We start from the raw sequence: 23,645 nt of genomic DNA on the forward strand, positions 1-23,645 counted from the left end.
AGATAAATAGTTAAAAAAATGATTAGAGGATCCCAGAATTTACTCTCAAACTAAAGAGTCCCATGTTATAAGGCAAGGCAAGGCAAGTTTATTTATGTCGCACATTTCAACAACAAGGCGAACAAAGTGCTTCACACAAGACATCAAAAGCATCATGACAGAGGAAAGAAAAGAAACATTAAAATAGAACATTAAAAAATCACTGAAATTATTAAATCTGAAAATATGTTCAAATAAAAATAATTCAATTGAAATTAATTGAAATAAATAAAGTAAAAATATAAAAAGAGTTAAAAATTACAGTGCAGAGTTAAAATTTAAAATCTTATTAAAGCTGTTTAATGAAAGGCAGCTGTAAACAGGTGAGTCTTCAACCTGGATTTAAAAGAGCTGAGAGTTTCAGCAGACCTGCAGTTTTCTGGTTATAATGAAGTTGATCTGCTGTTCTGTCCCTACTTTTCATGGTACCAGTTAGTGCATATCATCTAGTAGGGCTGTCCTACATCAATACAAGCCTACCCATCCTCCATCAGCTCGACATAAAGATTCATTCATTTCAAGTGAAAAACTCTTAAACTATAAAAAGTTAGTGGTTTGAACATGTTTCACACATGTGATGGATATGTTACCACTGAATGTACACTATCGCACCTCTTCGGTCAAATGTAAATAATATTAAATCAAAGCCAGACTCAAATTTGGCATTCTTTGGTTGGTTGCTCATATAGAACAAGGACTGCTTCCTCCAATCACAAACGGGCTCTCTGGGCAGACCGGTATCTTTATTTTTTGCAATCTGTGCCTTTCTCTTTGGACAGTTCTTTGGAGTTTACATATGAATCCTCTTGTGTTCATTCTTTTGTTTTGTTATCCTGGTACTGGGTGCTTTTTTTTTTAATAGTGATTCAGCATCCAGCAGCTGTAAACATTAGTGTGTGGGTGCTTCAGCCAGATGTTCACAGATGTTCTTGGATACTGTGGATCACTGTGCCTTGAGATTTGTCACAGGTTGTAGACGCCTTACTTATCACTGAGAGTGGTAACACAAAATCTGATTGGCCATTCCTGAAGGTACACAGGAGCATACTGTGCTGAGATCTTGGGAAAACAGCTTTACGTTTTTTGCTGCCTACTCTGCATGGAACATTCTCCAGAATGACTTGAGACTGGCAGACATCATCTCGCTTGAAGCCTTACATGACAAAAAAAAAAAAAGATTATTTTGTAGTTTCATTTTTACTTCTACTGGTAGTGTTATTAGAAAATGTCATGAATGGGAGACTGAAAGAACGCTGAACAAACAAAGCACCAAAGATGAAAGGATTTATTTTTTCATATCTTTCATATCTATACTAATAGTTCATATAACATGTCCACATAAAGATGTATGTGTGAGTGTAAAATGAATATTGTCTAAGTGTTGTTATAGCCTGCAGATAGGAACGGGATGTGTCTCCTTAATCAGAGAATTATTATGGCCCATGTGACACTAACACCCATGTTCTGTGTGTCCGTTAAATAACGCTTGTAATAGTGCTGCAGCTTTAGGTCTGCCCTGTGGTTACAGGGAGGTGTGTGTGTGTGTGTGTGTGTGTGTGTGTGTGTGTGTGTGTGTGTGTGTGTGTGTGTGTGTGTGTGTGTGTGTGTGTGTGTGTGTGTGTGTGTGTGTGTGTGTGTGTGTGTGTGTGTGTGTGTGTGTGTGTGTACTTACACACGTCAAAGAGTGAAATACAGGGGTGACAAGGGGCCAATTAATGTAGCACGTCTGTTTCTCTCCATGGTCTGTGTTTCTGCATTGGGTTAAAGAGCAAGATGAATAGGGGTAAATAAAAGTGTGTGTGTGTGTGTGTGTGTGTGTGTGTGTGTGTGTGTGTGTGTGTGTGTGTGTGTGTGTGTGTGTGTGTGTGTGTGTGTGTGTGTGTGTGTGTGTGTGTGTGTGTGTGTGTGTGTGTGTGTGTGTGTGTGTGTTCCCGTGCACATTGGTCCCTAACAATAAGAAGTGCATTAGACCCACCAATCTCTGTCCTCATCTTCAGCGTATGTGGACACACACACACACACACACTCTCTTAATGAAATCACAAAGCCTCCATATCTTTGCTATCACAGAAAGATATAAAACCATTAGCTCGCTCCTTTGGGCATGAAGACACACACACACACACAGTCACACAGACAAGCACAGGTTTATCATTACACGCTGTAAAGCTTTTCCAATTGTATTATCCCTCTGATGTCCTTCTCTCTGTTGTCTGTTCCAATGCCCTGGGTGCAGAGGACAGATAGGGTGGGTGAGGGCTCTTCTATGTGAGATGCAAAGTAAGATTGTGTGTGTGTGTGTGTGTGTGTGTGTGTGTGTGTGTGTCTGTCTGGGGGGGGGGTGTTTTTACTCTTTAAATATAATTATTTTATATCATAATCATAATAAATGCTCAAACGGAAATAGTTAAAAAAAATTAAAGTTGATGCAACAGCAGGACTGATTGTCCCCATTCAAAAGGCTCTCCCAACGACATGTCCATCATCAGGATTGTCTGTTGAAGTGGGGACCAGAAGTGTCCTTTGTGAAGCTGATGGTTACTGGCTACAGACAAAAAATGTATTCATGTTTTCATGTCCTCATGTTTCACTCACTTTTCATGAATTAACAGACACCCTGTAGCCAATAGAACCTGGTATAAATGTTAGTTATTCAACCAGTCTAATTTTCTGTGTCGTTTGTTCACTTGACAGACAACAGGAAATCATTCAAAAAACACGGAACACGTGAGCAGCAGTTGTTGAAATACGGCTAATTTTATTTCTTCCTACCATGATGCACTTCCCCTGTTTCCAAAACCTGATAAAGCATATTCATACCCAGCATAGAGCTTCAAAATGAGTAAAAACACGAGTGAGCTTGTTGCACTGGGCTCTACTACCCTGTTTACAGAAACTGTACTATGAGTCACTCTAACATGCACCACTTTACACTTAAAACACTTTACAGACTGATATAAGTCCTCAGTGAGTTTTTGAAAGACAACAGAACCTTGTTAACTCTATTATATGAAGATACAGATGTGTAAAGCTTTACATCTCCAGAGGAAGTCAGAAACAAAGAGATTAACTAATACAATGTGGTAGTTGCATTAAAAGTGAGAAAACAACACAGATGGTAATCAGACTGTAACTATTGACCTGTTTCAGGTTAAGGTATTTTTTACCTTTACTTTCTAATCACTGTTTTAGTGTGACTGCTGTTTAATACTTCACTTTCTATTTATACCTCACATTTCTCACATGTAGTCTATCATATTCTTTAGGCCTGCATGAGGAAAATATGCTGCTAGCGATAACATTGTTCAATTTTCAACAACCAGCTATAACTCCAATATTTAGGCCCTGCTGCTGTTCTTCATGTTATATAGAATACCTGTGTGTTCAGCCCGTTATACAAGACTGACAAAGGAAATAGTTTTTAATTCTTCTTCTTCTATTAATTCTCTGTTGTTTTGTAAATTACTTTCTCATTGAGTTTGATCAATCCAAGTGAAGCCTGGGCATTTTCATGTAACGCTACATTAAATCACCTCCATAATATAAAAAGATATTGACACCATGCTCTGCAATCAGATATGGCGACACACACACACATCACACACACACACATCACAGCGGTGGGCCCAGCTCCTAATGCGCTAACAAGCTCCCTTTCTCCTCGTCTCCTCTCCTCCTCCCCCTGCCTCCATCACTCTGAAGTGATCGCAGGATTCAGAACACCGCCACAATGAACTGCGCTGCAGGAGAGAGAGGGAGAGAAAGGGACTGAAATGGAGAGAGAGAAAGGGCTGGAGAAGGCACGAACACTTCACTCTCTCCTCTATTTTTTTTCAGCTATGCACAAGAAAATGAGTTTCTGACTCGATACAAAAGAGCCATTTTACCTCTCCTCTTTCTTTCCCCTATCTGCCTTTCTCCCCTCTTGCTTTCTCTTTTTTTTGCTTTATCCCTCTTTCTCCCTTATAATTTTTCCTCTTTCTTCCCTTTTGGTTCTCCATATGAGAGATATTTTCTGCTAATGACTTAATAAGAGAAGCCATCTAAAATTCAATTACAGTTGATTTCATACTGCCGACTGCTGTTTGTTGGAGGGAGGGATGAAGGCACTGATGTGTGGAGGCAATGCAAGGTTATTTTCTTTGACCTCTCGCAGGTCTCTACTTTTTGAATGTGGTGGTTATTTCATGCAGATGCCGCATATAATGGAATGAAACAAAATAGGATTAAAATGAGGAATCAAACTAAAAGAACACTGCTCAGTAAGAGCGATAAAGAAAAGGTGACGTGACTGAATATAAACTAGTATATCCAAGGGCAAAATGAATCTTCCATCTCAAATTAAGAAAATATTTGGAAGCAACAAAATCAATGTAAACAAACAGAAGACAAATGTGTAAAAAAAAAGATGGTGACATAAAAAATATGACACAGATTGGCAGTTAATTTATTTTGAATATTCACTTTTCAAATCATTTTATTAAAATGTGAAATAGTTTAATCTTTTTGGCAACGACAGCAGATCAAAATTCAGTTCAGATAATATTTTTTCAGCTTCATCCTCCTTTTTAGACGTTTAAGTGCCTGAGAGAAACAGGGTACCTCTACACTGTGTATATGTGTGTATGCTGAATGATGCAGCTCCATTTACTGCTCAAGTAAAACCACTAAGTTGTACTCTTCTACAGTTGATGGACAGATTATAAGTTAATGTCATTGCACATCTGAAGTCTTAATAAAATGTGGACGGCAGGTCTCCGTCTCCTTCAGTTCTACAGAAGTGAAGCCAAAATACCACCAGCGATGGGCGTTAACAGAACATGCACTGAAGGGATCTGGCTGGTGTAGCCACATATTTCACATCCTGCCCCTTCAGCTAACCGAAGCACACATTAAACTTGCTGATTAAAAATTCAAAGATCCCTCAGGTCGGTACAGCAGAGCCCAGTCCTGTGCCACTTTGAAACAGACACTCTGCTAATGGAAAGGTGAATGACACTTGTGTTAGGTTTCGTTAGGTTTCTTCTTGCTATTCCTCGACCCCTGAAGAGGCTTCATTTGTCAACAGAGCTGTCAATCATGATGGAGATTGAATTGCTAACAAAAGGTATTTCTTGTTACACACAGTGACCTGATTGGTCAGGGCATTTTTGGCTGCAAAAGGGGGACATACACAATACTGAGCCAGCGTATATCTTAAGCAAAGACAGTGCCATGCAAAATACCCGACTGATGCTGAGTGATATTCGTGTAAGTCTATTTGTAACTTCAGTGGTTTAATTAGAGTGATTGAAAACACCTTGAATTACAAATAAAAACAGAGATAGTTCTGATTATTTAAGTTTGGTATCAAGAGCCCCCCCCCATCTCTCTCCTCATATAATCCCTACCTAGTTGGGAGCCTGGTGTTTGTGACAGAGTGACATCAGGCCACAGGCTGACCACCCTCCCGCTGAGAGAAATAAAGAGGGAGAGAGATATAAAGGAGCCAGACAAAGAAAAAGTGATGGTTCTCATTTATCTCAGCAGTGGAACCATTACTGTGTATTTATTTTTCTGTCCTCTCTTTGTTCTTTCTTTCACTCCTCCTTGCCTTTATATTTCTTTCTGCGGGTGAAACCTTTCCACTTCTCAGAAATGACAAACAAAGCCTTTTTTTGTAATTGGCAATACACTTGAAAAACCTTTCTGTCCCAGCTGCTGCTTCATACTTCGGCACAATATTTAAAACTATTTAAAATTAATTGTGTTGTTTGCTAGAATGTAAAATAGTATGAGTTGCTCTTTTCATTACATCCTCACAGCTCCTCTCCCCCCACACACACACACACACACACACACACACACTGGTTCTCCACAGCGGGGATGTGCGATGCAGGGGAGTGGCAGGAAAAGGCAAACGGCGAGTTCACATTGGGACTTGGTGTGAGTCACACGGGGCTTGACACTCTTTGTGTGTGTGCTCTCTCCGGGAGACAAGCACACACCCCATCATGTTGTTACCTAAATATCTCTCCTTCACCCGTCTCACCCACTGTCCTCCCCTCCCTCGTCTTTCATGACTCACAGCCGGAATCTCACTTTTCTTCCTCTTCACCCTCGCCATTTCCACCTTTTTTTTTTTTTTTTTTTTTACAAGTTGCCTTCCTCCTTCTGTATCTCGCCTCTTCTTTGCACCTTTAACCTCCATCCCTCCCTCTCTGCCCCCTTTGTTCTCTCTCAGACAAACTAGTTCTCCCTCATTTCCTTTTTGTCAGCATGGTTGATGAGAGGGTTCGAGAAGTGTTTTTGAAACTGTGACTGATGTTTAGTACTGAACTAGAACATATTTAAGTCTTTAGAAATCAAACAAAGTGTGCCCAAATAATGCCCCAAGCAGCACCCTTGGGTGAGCCCACTTGAGGCTTGCTGCAAAACCCCCTACAAAAAAGTTGTTTGCAATTCTTGTAAAAAATGACATCTTATCATCATGAAAATATCTATTTTTTGCTAATCAGTCACAGCCAAATTGATTTAGCTTCATACAGTCATAGTCAGCTAGATTGCTGTGTTGTAGCGTTTAAACCAATGCAGATCAACACAAATGATTAAATGTAGAACTCAAGCAAGAAAGCAATGCAAAATTCACATCACTGCATTTTGACAAACTTGTTTTTTCAAAGTTTATTTAAGTTTTTATAACTCTCTCTCTTTTCCAACATGTCCACTCATCTCTTCATCTCAGCCCCCTCCCTTCTCTTCTACCCCGCCAGCGCAGTCTGTCCCTCCACTTTAAAGGAGCCATATTGTTGTTATTATCATTGTCTCTAACTGGATCAGTTACCATTAGACCTGAATCCTTCTCCTTCTGAGGCCCATAGACGGGCTCTCTAACCCAATAGAAAACCCATGGGTGCTATTACAGATGGCTGACCCATTCACAATGTGCACACACACACACACACGCTGAGGTCCAAAAACACAGATTTCATTCTGAAGATTCATTGGCCTGATCCCATCACACACTAGAACAGGGACCCATGCACTTACATACACATATTGTGCCTGTTCACAAACAATCTTAGCGAATATAGACACACACACACACATACTGTACACACATATACACACTGTGCTTGCTCTCATTGAAAAACCTCAGTTATTGGAGCTCCCTGAGTAAATGGAAATACTATGGGGAGATGATGGGAGTGAGTTTTGTGTCAGAGCGACTGTAAGGGCTGCATCTGACTGTCATTATGGGTAGATGTATGAGTAAGGGAGAGAGGGTAAATGTCATTCTATCAATGAGGTTATCACTAATAGATGGACAGTTGTAGTCTCGGTTTCCATTTACTCGGCTCTCTGCTGAATCCCTGTGTCTCTCTATGAATTCATTGCTGAAGGCTCGCTCTTATAATACATGACAAAGGGGCTTTTGGTGTCCCGTTTTCATTCCAGCAATTTCAAAAGATTCATTTGGAAAACTAGGTATAAGGAGTTAACAGGCATGGGGATGCAGATAGTGTTTTTAATCTTGGTTTATTTCATTTTAGTTGTGTTGTTGGTTTTTTGGATTTTGCATATTTTACCTTTACCATTTTAACACTTCAGTTTTGTTAGAGTTGGTTATTTAGTTTCCTGTTGTCTTACTTTTGTTTTTTCTGCTCTATTCTACTGTTTTTAATATTGTTTTTTTTCTTCTGGTAATTTAAGTTAAATCTGATAAACAAAAAGCCTAACGCACTTTTTGCTCTTTCATAATACATTTCCAGAGATATTTGGAAAATAATGTAAATATGTTTAATGAAAGATAAAGATACTTCAGGTGTGTTAGTATTGCTTTGTTTGGAACGAGCTAAATTAAAACAGTGCAGTAGTTAAAGTGTCATACTGTATATTCTACTTAAACCTTACTTAAAGAGGAACGTCACTGATAAGTGTCCATAAAGTTTGAAGACTATTAAGATACAGTTTGTTTGTTTTTAATAGAGATCCTGATTTGTATATCAAACCATGGGTCATGCTCCTTGGAGTGTGGATTATATATTTCCCATTAGGCAACGTAATAGTTTTACATAACTCCCTCCCCGCCATGTAAACATGTCAAACCCAGCCCCTGTTCCTGTTGATATTATGAAGTTTCCAAACTACAACTAAAGTCACCCAGATTACAAATCTATGACATCAGCAGTAATGTTTGTTTCGCTTTATAACAGTCTTCATCTTTTCGTCATCTATTTGCCTCCTTCGTCTTCTTTTTGGTTTGACCTTGACTTTGATATCAGCTATGAGGAGCGTGCCCGATACTTGGAAACCATCGTGCAGCACCACCAGGAGCCGACCACATTTGAGGACTACGCAGCCCGAGTCTACAGTCCTGCTCCCTGCACACACCTGCCCTCTGACACAGGTATGACCCAAGCTTTCCTCAGTGAAGCAGCCAATAACCAAATACACAAATATTATGCCTCAGCACATGCCAAACCTTTAAATCAAAATCTTTGTGGTTGGCATTTTGATAAATGCTCAGTAAAGTGAGATTAGGAATTTAAACTAGAACCACACTATGTCAAAGGTATGTTAACACTTGTGAGCAGTCTTGCAGCAGTATTCTTGATTGTGATGAGAAAAGTTGGTTAAAATGTTGTGCGATGATATAAATGCATTCATAAGATCTGTAGAGGTCTCAATTTAATCCCGTTGACTGCATTACAAAGCTGTCAAAAAGTTTGAGCATGTATTGGCTCTTAATTACATTAAAGGGCCTTCAAAGAAAAGTTGGGTAGGATATCATCCCAAAATAACTAGACCTATTATTTAATCATTTTGTGATCTATCCTAAAATAAGCAGAAATGAAAGTATAGTAAGGGCTCAATAACGGATCCCTGTGGGACACCATAAGAAGCTTGTAAGAATAAGACACAAAGTATTTTAAATAAAGAGGAACATTTCTGGCAGTGGAATAACATTTAAGCCGATCTAATGCTAGTGAGGACTTTTGTGAACTGCTTGTTGAAGTGAAGTAGCCAAATCTGAACACTAATGTCATAGCTACTGAAATTCACTTACTACAAAACTTCTGGAAAATTTTAGAACTGAAAGAGAGTCACATTAGTACATTACGTTGAGCTCTTAAATATGGGCAATTTAAAGACCACCACTCTTTTTCCTTTTCAGTAACTGTGATGAAGCTGCCAGCTAAATTAATTTGCTTGCAAACACCTAGCATCATTAAACTACAGAGCTGCCCAGTATACACAAAGACAGCTCACAGTCTGTTTAGTCTTGTTTATATTACACTGTGTTTTCCCGTCAGAGCTTTGCTCGGCCTTCTTGTGTGTCCAGAGTATCTCTGAGGAATTAGCTGACAGCTGATCAGCCGTTAAGATGCCAGAGATGTACATGGCCGCCATTTGCTAATGCATTATTCTCATATGAATTATATTAAGTTTAATACCGAGATACTGAGAACTTCATGTTTAGACTTGTAGTGTGTACTTCTGAAAAGTTTTGCTTTTTGAGTCCCACGTAGTATATTCAACAACAAGGTTATTTGCAATAATGCAACACAGCGTTTATATAACGTAACCCAGTGTGACGTCTGTGTTGGTAGCTTATCAGTATATTCATGTAGGGATACAGTCCCAGATGTGATTGTGGACGTTTAAATGTGTATATAACTTGTTTTTGTTTCACTTGATAACTGATCTTCATCTCACCAGCTACTGTTGCATATATATTAATAATTATATAATAATAATAATAATCACCCTGCTTTGAGGCTGGATAACACACAACCTGAGATGCTGACATTTTACAAAGTTTTCACTTAGAATAAAATGTATTAGTCAGGAAGTAATATATCGCTCTTCTTGGGTTGTTAGTGTGTTGTTCGGCCCCAAATCTTATTTCAGAGCACAGAATCAAGGATTTCAGTACTTGAACTTCTCAGTTCTGGCTCATTAAGAAGTCTCACATGCATTTCATGTTCTTCTCCTCTTACCTTAAAGAAGAAAAGTGGACAGCCTTATAATCCTGTGCTCTGAAACAAACCTTGCTTAAATTTGACTGCCACCCTCCTTGCAGGTTCCCCTCCCTTAACAGCCCAATGATCAAACATTCTTCTCTCTTTCTGTTTTTTTTTCTGTCTAATTTTTCCCTCTTTTGTTTACTTGTTTGATTTTGTTATTGTTTTTATTTATTTTGGTTTTTCTTTTCCTTTTTTCTTTCTGTATTTTTCCCTTTTTTGTCCTTCTTTTTCTTTTGTCCCCCCCTCCTTTAGATCATAATGTCTCACTTGCCTATAGCTAAAAACAAAACAAAAGGTAAGCCTGGTCACATGATGACACAACCCCTCCTGATTGGCTCTTCCTTCTGACATTTCAGCCTAACCTTTGCTCTTCTCTGATTCCTCCAGCATATTGTGTATTGTCACATTTTCTCTGGCTGTTTTCTCCTCTGTGTTTTCACAGTTTAAGCAGGTCTGCATGTGTTCATAATTGAAGGATAAAGGAAGTGTCATTTTCTGCTCATCTGTGGGTGATATATGGTATGACCTATCACAGTTTGCTTGTTAACTGAGCGTGCAGTTACAGGGCTTTGCTTTGTTTTTGTTAGTTTTTTTATTTAGATAAATGTGATCTAGTTTATATTGCAGCTCTTATTATTTAACGTTATATGCTACAAATGATCTACCTTTTAATGTATTATTAGAGATTCATTTACTAAGGATAACAGCTAGGGCAAGTTTAAAAAAAAATAGATTCATCAATGCATTGCAATTATTATTTTCCCAATTCTGTATCGATTCAGGGAAATCCTGAGATCAATTGTTTTTTTCCGTTGTAATGACACCCCTCTCCACTGGGGGCGCTGTGGGTGCTGTGAATTCAGCTCAGACACAATTTTGCACTTTAGATCATACAGTACTTTAATGTTTTATTCTTTGTTTATTAAAGAATAATGCAAAGATAAAATACATTTTTGAGTCAGTTTGTTTTAAACAAATACAAACGCATAATTATTTAACAAATATAAGAAGCTACTGTGATTAGTTATCTGGGTGTTTCTCTCACCTATGTGTAATATTGAATCGATATGGAAGCATATCGATCAGTATCGAATCGAATCGTGACCCAAAGAATCGAAATCGAATCAAATTGTGAGCTTGTGGACAACAACCAGCTCTAATAACAGCTGCCTATTTTCACATAAGACAGAGCAACAATCCTGACCAACAAAGACATATTTAGTCTCCTTTAAACTGTTTGGGTCTCCACCAGCTCAAGGAGAAAATCTCTGACTCTTTAGAACAGTTTTAATTTGAGTTTCTTCCAATAGAGTTTTTTCCTAATCCTCCCTGCTGTGTTTGTTGCCTCAAAGTTTTCCATCAGGACTTCCTGTCAGAAATAATTTTATGAAGAAGTCCAGGACCGCACTGCTCTCTAACCCTAAACAAGTAGTTCTGATGCTTAAACCTCACTAGATGTTGATTAATTTAAGGCACAGACATACTTGGTAAGGCTTGGTTAAAGATCTTGGTTTGGGCTTAATTAATCAGTCGACTAACATTTGGTCTCACACTGGACAAGAACAGAAGTCTCCTGGGTGAATGTCCTGTGATTGACTTCTGCTGCATTCAGGTGCTGCTCAGGTGGTCCAAGTTTCCAAGTTGGGAAGTCGTTCTTGTTAACGCGATTTCAGTTCTGAAAATCTGAATGTTGTAACAACAGCACAATAAAAGCGTTGATGCTACGAAGAAGATCAGTGAAATGTATCCGTTAAAAGTGATATTTAAGCAAAAAGTTGACGGGCACACCATTCTTTTCCGAGTTTCCGAGTTGTTGTTCCGACTTGAGCAGGTGTTCATGTGCATTTTACAACTCAGAAACTGTTTTTTCCGATGTGTCAGACACCACATGAATGCAGCATTATTGCGGCTTAAAGAGCTAATCACAGCAAAGAAGTGCTAACGAATCAGCACATTAGGGAGGGACTAGACATAGCTATCAGGAAAAGAATAACACCTCTTTATCTGCTGAGTCCACTTTTTTATTAAACAGCCACTTTATTAGTTTGTCTGGAAGAGGGAGGTTTCAAGAGCTTAAGTTTTATTTATTTTTAAATCTTACTAAAAACAGCTGCCTGTTGTATCTGGGAATACAGGTATGCTGCATAATGTGAAGTGTCACTAACATCTTTGAGATTGATCATTTGGTTATTCTATATGCATTTCAAAAAGCTACTTTTTTTATTTTAGGGGGATTACATTTTGTCTATGCAACACTGCAGAGCATATTCTTTAGATCTGCTTCATACCTACCTATACTCGCTGACGTGCTGAAAATGAGACTTCCTTTTTTTATAAAGTTCTTCTCTCTAGTCTTTTCATTCACTCAATAACTTTCCTGTTTGTTCTGTTAACCTGCAACTTCACACTGACCCGCTGAAACTTAACCTCTGACCTTTTGTATGCTCCTCTCTTCCTGGTTTTGATATCATGTAGTGCTGTAGCACTTTGCACACACACACACACACACACACACACACACAGTCTTTAAAGGTGTAAGCATATCTAATAAAGGTCCACACACATTGTTGCAATGTATAACTCAACTAACACTAACTTAATGTTGGTATGTTACCTTTGAAATTTGAACATTTGTGGTGCAAAAAAGGTGCAAAATATTATCAAACACATTCAGTTTTATGTGTTTACATGTTTCCTGCTATGTTTGTGTGTTGTCACTCTGTTTGTGTCACTGTTTTCCATTCTGTTAAATGTGTTGCATTATTTTCTTCATGTGTGTTTTCCTTTGTTTATATTCATTTTTTTCTGTTTTCTTTTCTTTCTCTGACCATCCCTCCTTCACTCTCCTTCACTGCTCCCTTTTTCCTCTTGTGGTATTTTCACTCTTCTCTTTTGTTTTCTTTTTTTCTTTATATTTTCTTTCCCCACCTTTACCTATATTTATTCTTCATGTTTCCTGGTGTTGAGTTTTTTTATTCTTCTTTTCCACCTTGTCTTGTTCTCCTCTCATTTTCTTTCCTTCACCTTCCTCTCCTATTGTTGCCCATTGTTTCCTTACTCCTTTCTTCACTTCCTCATTACTTCCCTTTCCTTTCCTCTTATTTCCAAATGTTTCCTTCCTCCCTTCCTTTCCTTTCCTTTTGTTTCTTTCTCTTCCTGTTTCCCTCCATTACATCTGTCCTTGTTTCTATATCTCCTCAACACTTCCTCCTCCCCTCCTCTCCTGCTCTCTAGAGGAGCATAGTGCCATGTATTCAATGGTTCCTAAACCACTAGACAGCTTTAACCTGCTCAGGGTGAAGGGGAAGGGTCTGAAGCAGAAGGTCCTTCATGCTAGCTGTGAATGGTATGCTGTGTAGATAGAAACTCAACTTAAACTGTATTATAATCTTGAAGGAAATAAGATCTGCAGCAGGCATCAAGACACAACAGATACTCAAAGGAAAAACATCTGAAACACAGACAGAATCCAGTTGATCTTTTCCAAAAGTTACATCAAATTTCTGTTTCAATGTCTAGATGAATAAAAAGTAAATTAACTTCTCCTGCTGACTTCGTCCCAAGAAATATGTTAGCTCGGAAGAACAGCCAATCAGCCCCTTGATTATATTGATAAAGAACCATTTGTGCAACATCAGCACCTTAAAACAATGTTTTGTTATTTTTATATAGTGTGTCACTCATGATATTAAGTTTCAGTCTGTCTTGATATTTCTAGAACCTGAGCAGAATCTGATCAAGAATAAGAATAGAGCTGCTTCTTTGTTTCCTGTCTTTTAGCTGTCTCACCGTCTGTCTGTCATCCTGTCTGTCTGCGTGTCTGTCATCCTGTCTGTCTGCGTGTCTGTCATCCTGTCTGTCTGCGTGTCTGTCATCCTGTCTGTCATCCTGTCTGTCTGCGTGTCTGTCATCCTGTCTGTCTGCGTGTCTGTCATCCTGTCTGTCCTGTCACTCTAGAAGTTTGTGCAGTCTGGGTTCAGTGCAACATGATGGGGAAGTGATGTAATACTCTTGTTGTCCCTTCATCCCTTCTTCTGCTCTTATCTACCTCCACCTCCCCTCTCCTGTATCCCCGGATCCCTCGTTGATCCCTTACCTCATCCGTCCTCCCTTCACATGCCCCCCCCCCCCTTCTTTCACAGGCTCCTGCCTAGAGATTCTTCGGGGAGAAAGTCCGGCTCTTGGGGAGGCCGGGAGCGACTCGGCGTCCCCCATGTCCCCTCGGACTAGCAAGAGCCGCATGTCCATGAAGCTGCGACGCTCCTCTGGATCAGCCAATAAGACTTAAGATTCTTCAGACTACACAGACACTTCAGCATGAGACACTTAGCTCTTGAAAACGGTTTCTCCAGAGGAAAATCTGGTCCCATATTGAACAATTGTAGATGACACATTGAATTTAATGGCAGGTGTTTAACAAAGTTCTGAACAAACATTGGAAACGCTTTCTAATAGTATTCTGTAGACTGTATAATACCATGAATTTATTCTGAAACTGCTCACTACTTCTGATTTTATCCTAAACTTTGCTGTCTCAAAACACTTGAACCAGTAAGGTGCTACAGCATGCTGAACCAGTGCAGCCTAAGCAGTGCAGTATTAGTTCTTAATAATCTGTGCCATGATAGAAACTGCTCAAAATGTAAAACGTCAGTGTGACAAGGACTGCAAAAACTTTAGTGCGCTGGAGATGAAAAGAGAAACAGAAAGGCTTCAGAACACCGCTGTGGAGAATCTGTATATTTGTACTGTATAGTTGCTGCATGTGTGTACAGAAACATGAGTTTTGATACTTACAGAATGAAATCAAGAGAGTTGCACAGAGAAAGAAAGATTTAAAAAAAAGTCTATTTTTGTTGTCAGAGCAGGAAACAGGACAGAGGGTCATTTTCTTTTCAGTCCTCAATGTAAATAGAAAATTTCATTTTGCTAACGACAAAAAAGTTACTGTTTTTTGTTTTTTTATGTAGAAACACTCTGAAGCCCCAAAATGTTCCAGAAGAAAATCCCTTCCTGGAGTAAGTGGGACTGAAAGATGACCCTGTTGAGAGGAACAGTGTTAGAGTCTCGATTTCTACAAAGTAAACGGGATAAATTGATCAAAGTGGAAGCACTTGTTATATATAGTTTAGGTTTTTTTTTTTTGCTCATGCTGTAAAATGTTCTGAAGCACTGATGTTATTGAGTCTTTTTCTTTTTGTTCATTTTTTGAAGACGTAGCTGTTGAATCTGTTTCGACCCGGATAAGAACATTGCTGTATTTCAGTGTCACTCCATCATCTGATACAATGGAACCACAGCTTTCCTTTCTTTTTGTATTTTGACTTTATGTTTTCTGTATATCTATACATGTATGAGTATAAATATATATATATATATATATATATAGTAGATATATGAGTATCTTTATGAATGTGTACAGTGTGAAAAGGCTTGTTGTGTAAATACTCTTATATGAGAATAGCTGCCAAAGCCAAACTGTGGTTTAACCTCAGACAGCATATCTGCTTCAAATATGTTGACACTACATGATTTTATGCTTCTGTTATTTTCTTTTTGTTTTCTTGGAATTCAAAGGTTTTTTCATTGCAGATTAAACCCCCTTCTCTGTGTTTGTATATAAATAACCTTAGCACCAGATTGGGCAATTCAAAGAGAAAGATTTCATCTTCTGTGTTTAAACATATTGGCATGTTAAGAGGAGGATGGATGGTGTAAAAGTGTAGTAGAACCAACTACAAGCCAAAAATAGGAGAAAGGAGAGTTCATCATATCTCCTAGAGGTGAAAGGTTTTGTGTTTCTTCTTTTTTGTTTTTCACTCCTCGTGTATTTTGACTCGTCCCCCCAGCTCCAGTTTCTGATGGAGGGGGATTAGCATGTGATCCAGAAAGTTTAACACTACCATAGATGACTTGTATGTATTTAACACCATCATTTCAGCTCTGTCAGTTCAACTCAACTCAAATAAAACTGGCAAGGACTCCAATTAGCTCACATGGTTCTTACTTCAGGTTTTTCTTAACACTGTTAGAGTTTGGTTTATAAGGAGTCAACATCCTTCCATTTATTTTAATGATGGCTTGTTTTTCTTACATCTCCATTATTTTTATTTTAGCTTTTTTTTTTTTTAAATGTATTGAGCTTAGCTGCTTTCACTTGGTGTATTCACGGCTGTCTCTTCTGTTACTGATGTTTGTTTGTTTTTTCAGCCATAGCTCTTTAGAGAGGAAAGGGATTTTTTTTTTACTCTAACCCCTCTCTGGGTTGAAATTTAAAGTTCACTTAACTAAACTTTGCCGTTATAGTTTGAGGTAAAAGTCACGTGTCACTGTGTGGGAATATTTGAAGTCATTTAAGGTTTAAAGGTTGCCTCTTGAAATTGTTGCTGTTACACTTAGTATTGATGAGGTTGAAGCACAGTTGATTATTTGAGGCAGTTGGTAGAGTAGAGTCGACCCCCTGCACTCTCAGACAGATCTCTACACGCTCGCCTGCAAGTCACACACTGTGTCGCAGTGTGTGTTGGATCTCTGTGCCAGTAGCTACACCTCACAGTTATATACTTCAGGATTATTTCAACTGCAAACAAACATAACGGGAGTCATGATTCTGATTTTAGATCTGATTAGAAAAGATAGGAAGTTTACTTTAACATTTGTTTTACAGACTCAGGAGGTTTCAGAGCATGAAATTTGGACCTCTTGTCTGAACTGAGCTGAAATGTACGCCCCTTTAATTTTTCTTTTTAAACCCCATACTGAAGAAGCCACAATGAACAAAGACGCTGATATACCCAAAGCGTTTAAAAAATATATATATTAAAGTCACATCAGCTACACTCCAAGCTCTGCCTGGAGGATTGTTAAGTAGAATTATTTTTCAGCCTTTTTCACCGGGATCATTGTTGTCTTCTGCAGGCATATTAACCACGGAAAGAAAGCCCTTCATATTGAAACATTAGGAACTTCTGATGCTCTGAACATGCAGCCGTGATGGATACGGGTTTAGCTGTTGTCCAGATGTTTGTTTGGGACAAAGCTGATGTTTGTAACTACTGACTGTACATACTGCATGATACCCGTTCAGTACTATCTGCATGTGTTTAATAACAGCTGTATCACAATACATACATACACATACACACACACACACTCCTCAAACGATGTTACTGTCAGACCTGTAGTGTGAACACATTCAGTGACTCTTTTTGGAAACAGAGAGTGTAAATGTGTGATGATGGAATTTGACAATAAATGATTCCTACCACTGACACTCGGATCAGTTCATATATAGTGCGTGTGTGTGCGTGCGTGTGTGTGCGTGTGTGTGGGGTGGGGGGGGGCACATTAAAAGGTCAACAGGACAGGTCTCCTCATTGAGCATACTGTATTAACATTTATTGACAATTTTTATTCAAATTCACATTGAACTTCAAACATATGAAAATAGTAGTGTACAGGCTTTACAGAACCACAGTTACATTATAAGCATGAAGGCATTTAGTCATTATTTTTTATTAGTTTATAATCAATAAGACAAAAGACATTTCCTTACAGTACTCACATTAAAGTTTCCATTTTTTGTATGAAAATATTTTATGGATGAGAGGTTTACTGGCAAATGTTCTCTTAAAGGCATATTATGGTCTTTTTTCTTACTGTACATGAAATTGTCTTGGACATTAATGATGTCTCCAGTTCTCGGGGTAAGGAAGGTCACTTTTATTTATATCATTTCAGGTTAATACACATTGTGCCAGTTAGTCATGTAACATACTTTAAATTTTCTCACACTTCTCTATAATCTTGTTATTTTGTCTCAGAGATATTGAGAATTAAAGACAACATTGTCATTCATTGCTTGAGTATAATAATATCCATGTCAAATTTTCTCTTTCAGACAAACTCCTTTAATGTAAGCTCATCAAGATTGAATTGTCCAAATACAGACAGAAATACAAAAAAAATGTCTTAAGGTTTGTTTTGCTGATCTTTAAAAATAATAATAAAATAATGTTTAACTAACGTATTTCAGAAAACGATTGCCTCTTTGAATAAGGGTTTAATAACATCATTATCTGTTTCAAGTTTCAACATATCGAACAGTCTAATGGCCTGGCTACGTATTGATTGACAATGACAATGTCCACTTTACTAGAAAAAAAAGAAAATAAATATGTTTCACTCATTACTGAAGTATTGAGAATATAATCAGGCCTGTTAGAATTGTATGAACAACAGAGAAGTCCGATGGTGAACCGTGGACCAGTTTGATTTAGTTTCAGCACCACGGACAGCTCACCTTTAACTGCCCGTATGTACCGAAACACAAATATACATTTGTTTTAGGATTCTTTTGTCATGACCATAGATGATATTTGCATCGTTCTTGTATGCTAGAACGTTCTTGTACTGAACTTTATGACTAAAGGACTCCATCTTTAGAGAATTAGGGTTGGCGGATCCTTGAACACAGATAACTTTTAACCTAACTGAACGAACATGTTGAAGACTGAATTTACAACATAATGCTCGAATATTTACCCGATTAAGAACACAGAATAATGAATAAGTTGTGATTTTTAAGGACGCACGGTCATCTGCAGGAGCATCACCTGCCGGTTCTCCGCAGGGTGACATTTGTTGGTGTGTCTCACGAGCCCAGGTGAGCTGAAGAACGTGGACGGACAGTGCTTGCACGTGAAGATCTGCTGCTGCTCGCACTCCCTCGCGGCGCTCTCTTCTCCTTGCGCGTGGAAGACGTCCGGTCTGAGTCCTCCTCCCAAAACTCCCGCCACTAACTCGTCCCTCATCGCGTGCCACAAACGGTGCTTGTCCCTGATTTCAACCGAGGGGAAGCGCGCGCCGCACAGGTGACACAGGAACACCTGGCCACCACTGGTGTCCCGCGCGTGGCGGTAAGATGATGGAGGGGGCGAGGCGCGCGCTGTCATCTCGTGCGCAGCCAGGTGTTTCTTCAGGTAAGCTTGTCGGCGGAATTTCTTGCCGCAGTACTGGCACTCGTACACTTCCTCCTCCGGTAACGACTGGACAAACGACACGGGGGGTCGAGAGGGGGGGTGAGAGGGGGGGTGAGAGGGGGGGTGAGGGAGAGACTGTGGATGCTGATGGGGAAGGTCCGCGCGCTCGTCTGGGTTGCCGTTTATTAGAAGGAGGCTCGAGGAGGGGGGCTGAAGGTCCAAACAGTTCTCATCCGGGTTCCGGTAATGAATGTTATCATAGTGAGGGGGCACGAGACTGTCGCTTTCAGGGCTGTCCCGGGACCGACCCCGGGGGAGCAGGGAGCTGTCCGGTGTGCCGCGGTGCTGGTTTGTATTCACGCGCAGCAGCAGCTCGTTCTCTTTGCCCTCCATCACCTCTACCGGAAACAGCTGCTGCCTGTCGTGAGACACGAGTCCACGCGCCTCTTTCAGCGGCTGACCTTTGCTCGTGGGAGTCTCTCCGTGGGTGTTCACGGGACGAGGTTTGTGCCAGCGGCGGTGGGAGGCCAGGTTGGCGGGACAGCTGAAAACTTTGTCGCACTCGGGACACCTGTACTCCACGCGCACTATGCGGGAGCACTTGTGCTGCGCGAGGCAGATCGGGTCTGGGTACTCCTCTTTACAGAGCTGACAGATGAACTCTAACCCTAACCCCTCCCGCTGCTTCCTCACCACCTCCGGACTCTCCTTCTTAATCCGCAGACCCAGAACCGGAGAGGTCGTGACCTCATCTTCAAAATTCAGTTTCCGGTTCACTTTGGGTTTCTTGACGCTCGCGGACTGTTTGTTGTGTCTGTTGCTGTTCACGCGCTGGTCGGGTTGAAGGAACGAGCGTTTTCTCGCGGCGTGATGCTCCGAGGTCATCAGGTGCACGTGTCCAATACTCGGGTCATACTTATCGTAGGATGGCGCGTGGCGGCTGCTGCTCGCGAGGAGCCTCTCGATGGAAGCGGACAGGGGGGTCGGCGTTGAGCTCACGAGGAACGGTAACTCCGGTAGCTCTGACACCGGAGATAGAGTCAGGTGTCTGCCGGGGAACACCAGCTCGCGCTGCTCCAGCAGTCTCGTGGGGCTGAATGTCTCGGTGAATGTCGCGTCGCGTGCGGGAGGAGGTGTGAAGAAAGAGGAGAAATCACCGTGGGGAGTGAAAACGTCCACCTCGCTCACCTGCTCCTCTGTCTCCGGTAACTGCGCGCGCCGGTCCGCCTCCGCCTCCAGCGCGGACTCCACGTGCGGGCTCCAAGCCTCGCGGACACCGGAGGTGTCCTCGCGGGGCACCGGGAGCACTCCATCCGGCCGCTCAAACAGAAAATCATTCAACAAATCTCTCTCCTCCACTGCCTCCGGTTTGCTCACTTCAGAGTGTTTCACAGGTTTGTTGTTGTTATTGTTTGTTGTCCGGTATGACGCGGAACATCTCCGGTTCCTCTTCACCAAGAATCCTCGAGGCATGGTGAGGATAACGATGATGCGCGTGGCACGACCAAGCGGAAAGAACAACTACTCTTGTCTCGAGCCCACTTTCAAGTAGAGCTTTGAAGTGGCAAAGAGAGAGAGAGAGAGAGGGAGAGAGAGAGAGAGAGGGAGAGAGAGAGAGAGGGAGAGAGAGGAAGAGAGAGAGAGAGGGAGAGACAGAGAGAGAGAGAGACAGACAGAGAGAGAGAGGGAGAGACAGAGAGAGAGAGGGAGAGACAGAGAGAGAGAGGGAGAGAGACAGACAGACAGAGGGACAGAGAGAGAGAGAGAGAGAGAGAGGGGGGGGGGGGGGGGGGGGGGCGGAGGGTCGCAGGTGAGATGACATCACGACATCAGTTTCCCCTCTGGTGCGCACATCTTCATAGTGTGTGCGCCAATCTCTCATTTCATACAAACAACATACATAGGCTGCATGTTTGTTTGGTTTTATTAAACAAAATATAAACGTATAGTCTGTAGACTGATGAGTGAGGGTTATAAAGTTACTGCGATGAATTCACAAGGTATCCTATATTAACTAAAAGTTCATTTAAATATTTTAGGGTTTGTTTTACTACAATGGGAGGAGGTTTATGCATACAAAGTCATTCTATAACTCAGTTTTATTGGTTGTGATTATTCTTTTTAATTTCCGTGTGGCTCAGGGTTTTCACTTTAACTCTCTATTTAATTTAATTTAATTTAATTATTTATTTTTCAATTGATATGCTTCTCATTTTCAGAACTATATTTTTTAACTTCCAGATACTTCATGAGGATAGGTGTGTGTTCGTTGCTCTAATTTAAGGCCTAACAAGACATCAGTACAACCTTTGCATTACATTGGTAGTATATTTTTGTTAACACTAAAGATAGCCTACCAACTGCAATTTAGATCAAAGTTTTTGATTGGTTATTTTTCTACAGTTGTGAATAAACTATCGCTAGTGTTCCCATCTTGCCACTGATTGTTTTGCTCTTATTGTCCTAAAAGCTTACATGCCGTCAAATGTCACCGGTGAACATGTAAAGGTCGATGTTATCCAGAAGAAAACGTGAACAGATGTGTGTGTTAGAGACAGTGTAATTATAAATTGCTCCCATGGGGACAGATACAGATCATGTCTTTATAATGACCGATCGCGTCCCTGAAGTGTCTGATGATCTGTGTCTTTGTTGGTGGGAAACCTCTGGCAGTGCTTTCCCTCTGCGTGTGTGTGTTTCCGTTATCTCCCCAATAGAACAGAATGAGTGAAAGTCGGGGAGCATGTGTGTGTGTGTGTGTGTGTGTGTGTGTGTGTGTGTGTGTGTGTGTGTGTGTGTGTGTGTGTGTGTGTGTGTGTGTGTGTGTGTGTTTGGTGCGGGGGGACTATTCACAACCGTACCCCCACTAGAAGCTGCTCTGGCTGATAAGAGATCGGATGGAGATTCGTCCATCCATCCTCCCCACTCCCCCCCGGGCTTCCCTGCCCCTCCGCGCCGGGCCAGGCGCTCTATAGCTCGGCCAGTGAGCTCAGGCCAGCCGGCGTCGCTCCCTGGAAATCAATCAAGGCGGATGAGCGTGAGAACGAGCTTGAGGGTCGGGGTATTGGCTTTACGAGGTTCGCCTGGGGAATAGAAATGGGAATAGAAATTACATGGGTAGTGAAGGGTCCAACACTAAAATCTAATTAAGTACCAAGCTTCGAGGAGCTTTTCTTGCTGGTTTTTCACTGTAATTGTCAGCTGCTAATGTCTCCCACAGAGAGAAAACCTTGACCTGGGTTTAGCCTTTATCGACATGGCTGAATCAGTAAATGTGAGTGGCTGAGGCCTCAATTGAGGCACTAAAATTACTTCACCCAATATTTGAGTGTAATAAAGCCCATGTCTGTCAAAAGGAAAAAAATAAAACAATGTCAAAATTAGTCTCCTCTTATTTTATGCTGCAGTTTAAATTTGAATTAGAATAGAACTTTATTTGTCCACAAAGTGGAAAATTGTCTTTGGCTTCACAAGAACAAGACAGAAAAAACGTTATGACAAACAAGACAACATTCAAGCACAGCAGGAAACCAGGAGGACGCCTGTAGTCCTCGACAACATCACAGTCAGCATGGTTTGTGAATTTAAAATAATAATTTGTATAATAATAAGCCAGAGTTTTAATACATTTCATAAAGTTATAGGTTTAAAAACAGTAATTTCATAAAACAATGTGCAGTTAGGGTTGGGGGGGGGTCGTTTTTTTCCTTTATGAATTTAATCATTTTATTGCATTTGGTACAAATGATTTTTTATAAACATTTTTTGTGGCTCTTGGCAGTCTGAATCGCCGACCTGATGGAAGCACTTTGAACTGGGAGTGCAGTGGATGAGAAGGGTCACTTGTTATGTCCTTTAGTACATGCCTGTCACAAAGTGGCATCTGTGGTTTCCCTATGATTTTACTAGCGGTATTGACCACTCTTTTACATTTAACATCTAAATGCCCGTACCATGCGACCATGTTAAAAGACAAAATACTTTCTACCAGATTCTTGTTCACCATTTCAAGAATCTTTTTACTCACCCCAAACTCATTCAGCTTCCTAAGTAGGTGTAGCCTCTGCAGAGCTGTTTTAAAGACACAGTCTGTGTTATCTATGAATTTGAGGTGACTATCGATGTAAGTTCCTAAATATTTAAAGCAGTTTACCTTTTCAACAATTTCCCCCATGATTGTGAGGCAGGAGTCAGAAATATTGTTTTTATTGGATATAACCATTTCTTTAGTTTTACTGATGTTTATCTGTAAAGCACTCGATAGACACCAGTTCTGGAGCGAAGCTACATGATTAAAATACATCTCTCCTTTAGTGTCCCCTGCACATAGGAGGCCAACAAGTGCCATATCATCAGCATATTTTAATAAGCTAAAATCTGAGTCTTGGAGTCTAAACTCATTTGTATACACAGAGAACAATAAAGGTGACAAGATGGTGCCTTGAGGTGCTCCTGCATTTAAAACGGTCAGTTCTGACACATTAGACCCCCATTCACATCTAAATCCAAGAGCCTTTTTAAAAGGATATGTGTTCTGATTGAGTTAAAAGCAGAACTAAAGTCTATAAATAACACTCTAGCATAGTTTGTTGTCTGTTGCAAGTGTTTGGTCACT

At 40.4% G+C, this 23,645-nt stretch overlaps 2 protein-coding genes across 9 annotated transcripts in view; one reads left to right on the forward strand and one right to left on the reverse strand.

Annotated features, from left to right (window-relative positions):
- The window catches only part of ralgapa1 (Ral GTPase activating protein catalytic subunit alpha 1), an 81,489-nt gene extending 64,169 nt beyond the window's left edge, over positions 1 to 17,320 (forward strand). For 4 of the 8 annotated variants that reach the window (XM_065966388.1, XM_065966390.1, XM_065966391.1 and 1 more), the window contains 3 exons: positions 8,304 to 8,428; positions 13,284 to 13,395; positions 14,192 to 17,320. In XM_065966388.1, coding sequence (XP_065822460.1) covers positions 8,304 to 8,428; positions 13,284 to 13,395; positions 14,192 to 14,279 — 325 coding nt within the window. In that variant the 3' untranslated portion in view covers positions 14,280 to 17,320. Of the gene's footprint in view, positions 1 to 8,303; positions 8,429 to 10,301; positions 10,345 to 13,283; positions 13,396 to 14,191 lie in introns of all 8 variants that reach the window. The other 4 variants (XM_065966387.1, XM_065966393.1, XM_065966394.1 and 1 more) reach the window with 2 other exon arrangements.
- Positions 17,321 to 17,421: 101 nt separating this feature from the next.
- On the reverse strand, positions 17,422 to 20,638 carry LOC109990870 (insulinoma-associated protein 2). Its single transcript, XM_020643127.3, has one exon. It carries the CDS (start codon positions 20,501 to 20,503, stop codon positions 18,632 to 18,634), a length of 1,872 nt encoding a protein of 623 aa, XP_020498783.2. The 5' UTR covers positions 20,504 to 20,638; the 3' UTR covers positions 17,422 to 18,631.
- Between the last annotated feature and the right edge of the window lie 3,007 nt (positions 20,639 to 23,645).

The sequence above is a fragment of the Labrus bergylta genome, chromosome 18 (assembly GCF_963930695.1).
Source record: "Labrus bergylta chromosome 18, fLabBer1.1, whole genome shotgun sequence".
Classification (NCBI taxonomy): Eukaryota; Metazoa; Chordata; class Actinopteri; order Labriformes; family Labridae; genus Labrus; species Labrus bergylta.

Coding starts and splice junctions, on each gene's coding strand:
- LOC109990870 (XM_020643127.3), bottom strand. CDS start 20,503: ATGCCTCGAGGATTCTTGGTGAAGAGGAACCGGAGATGTTCCGCGTCA.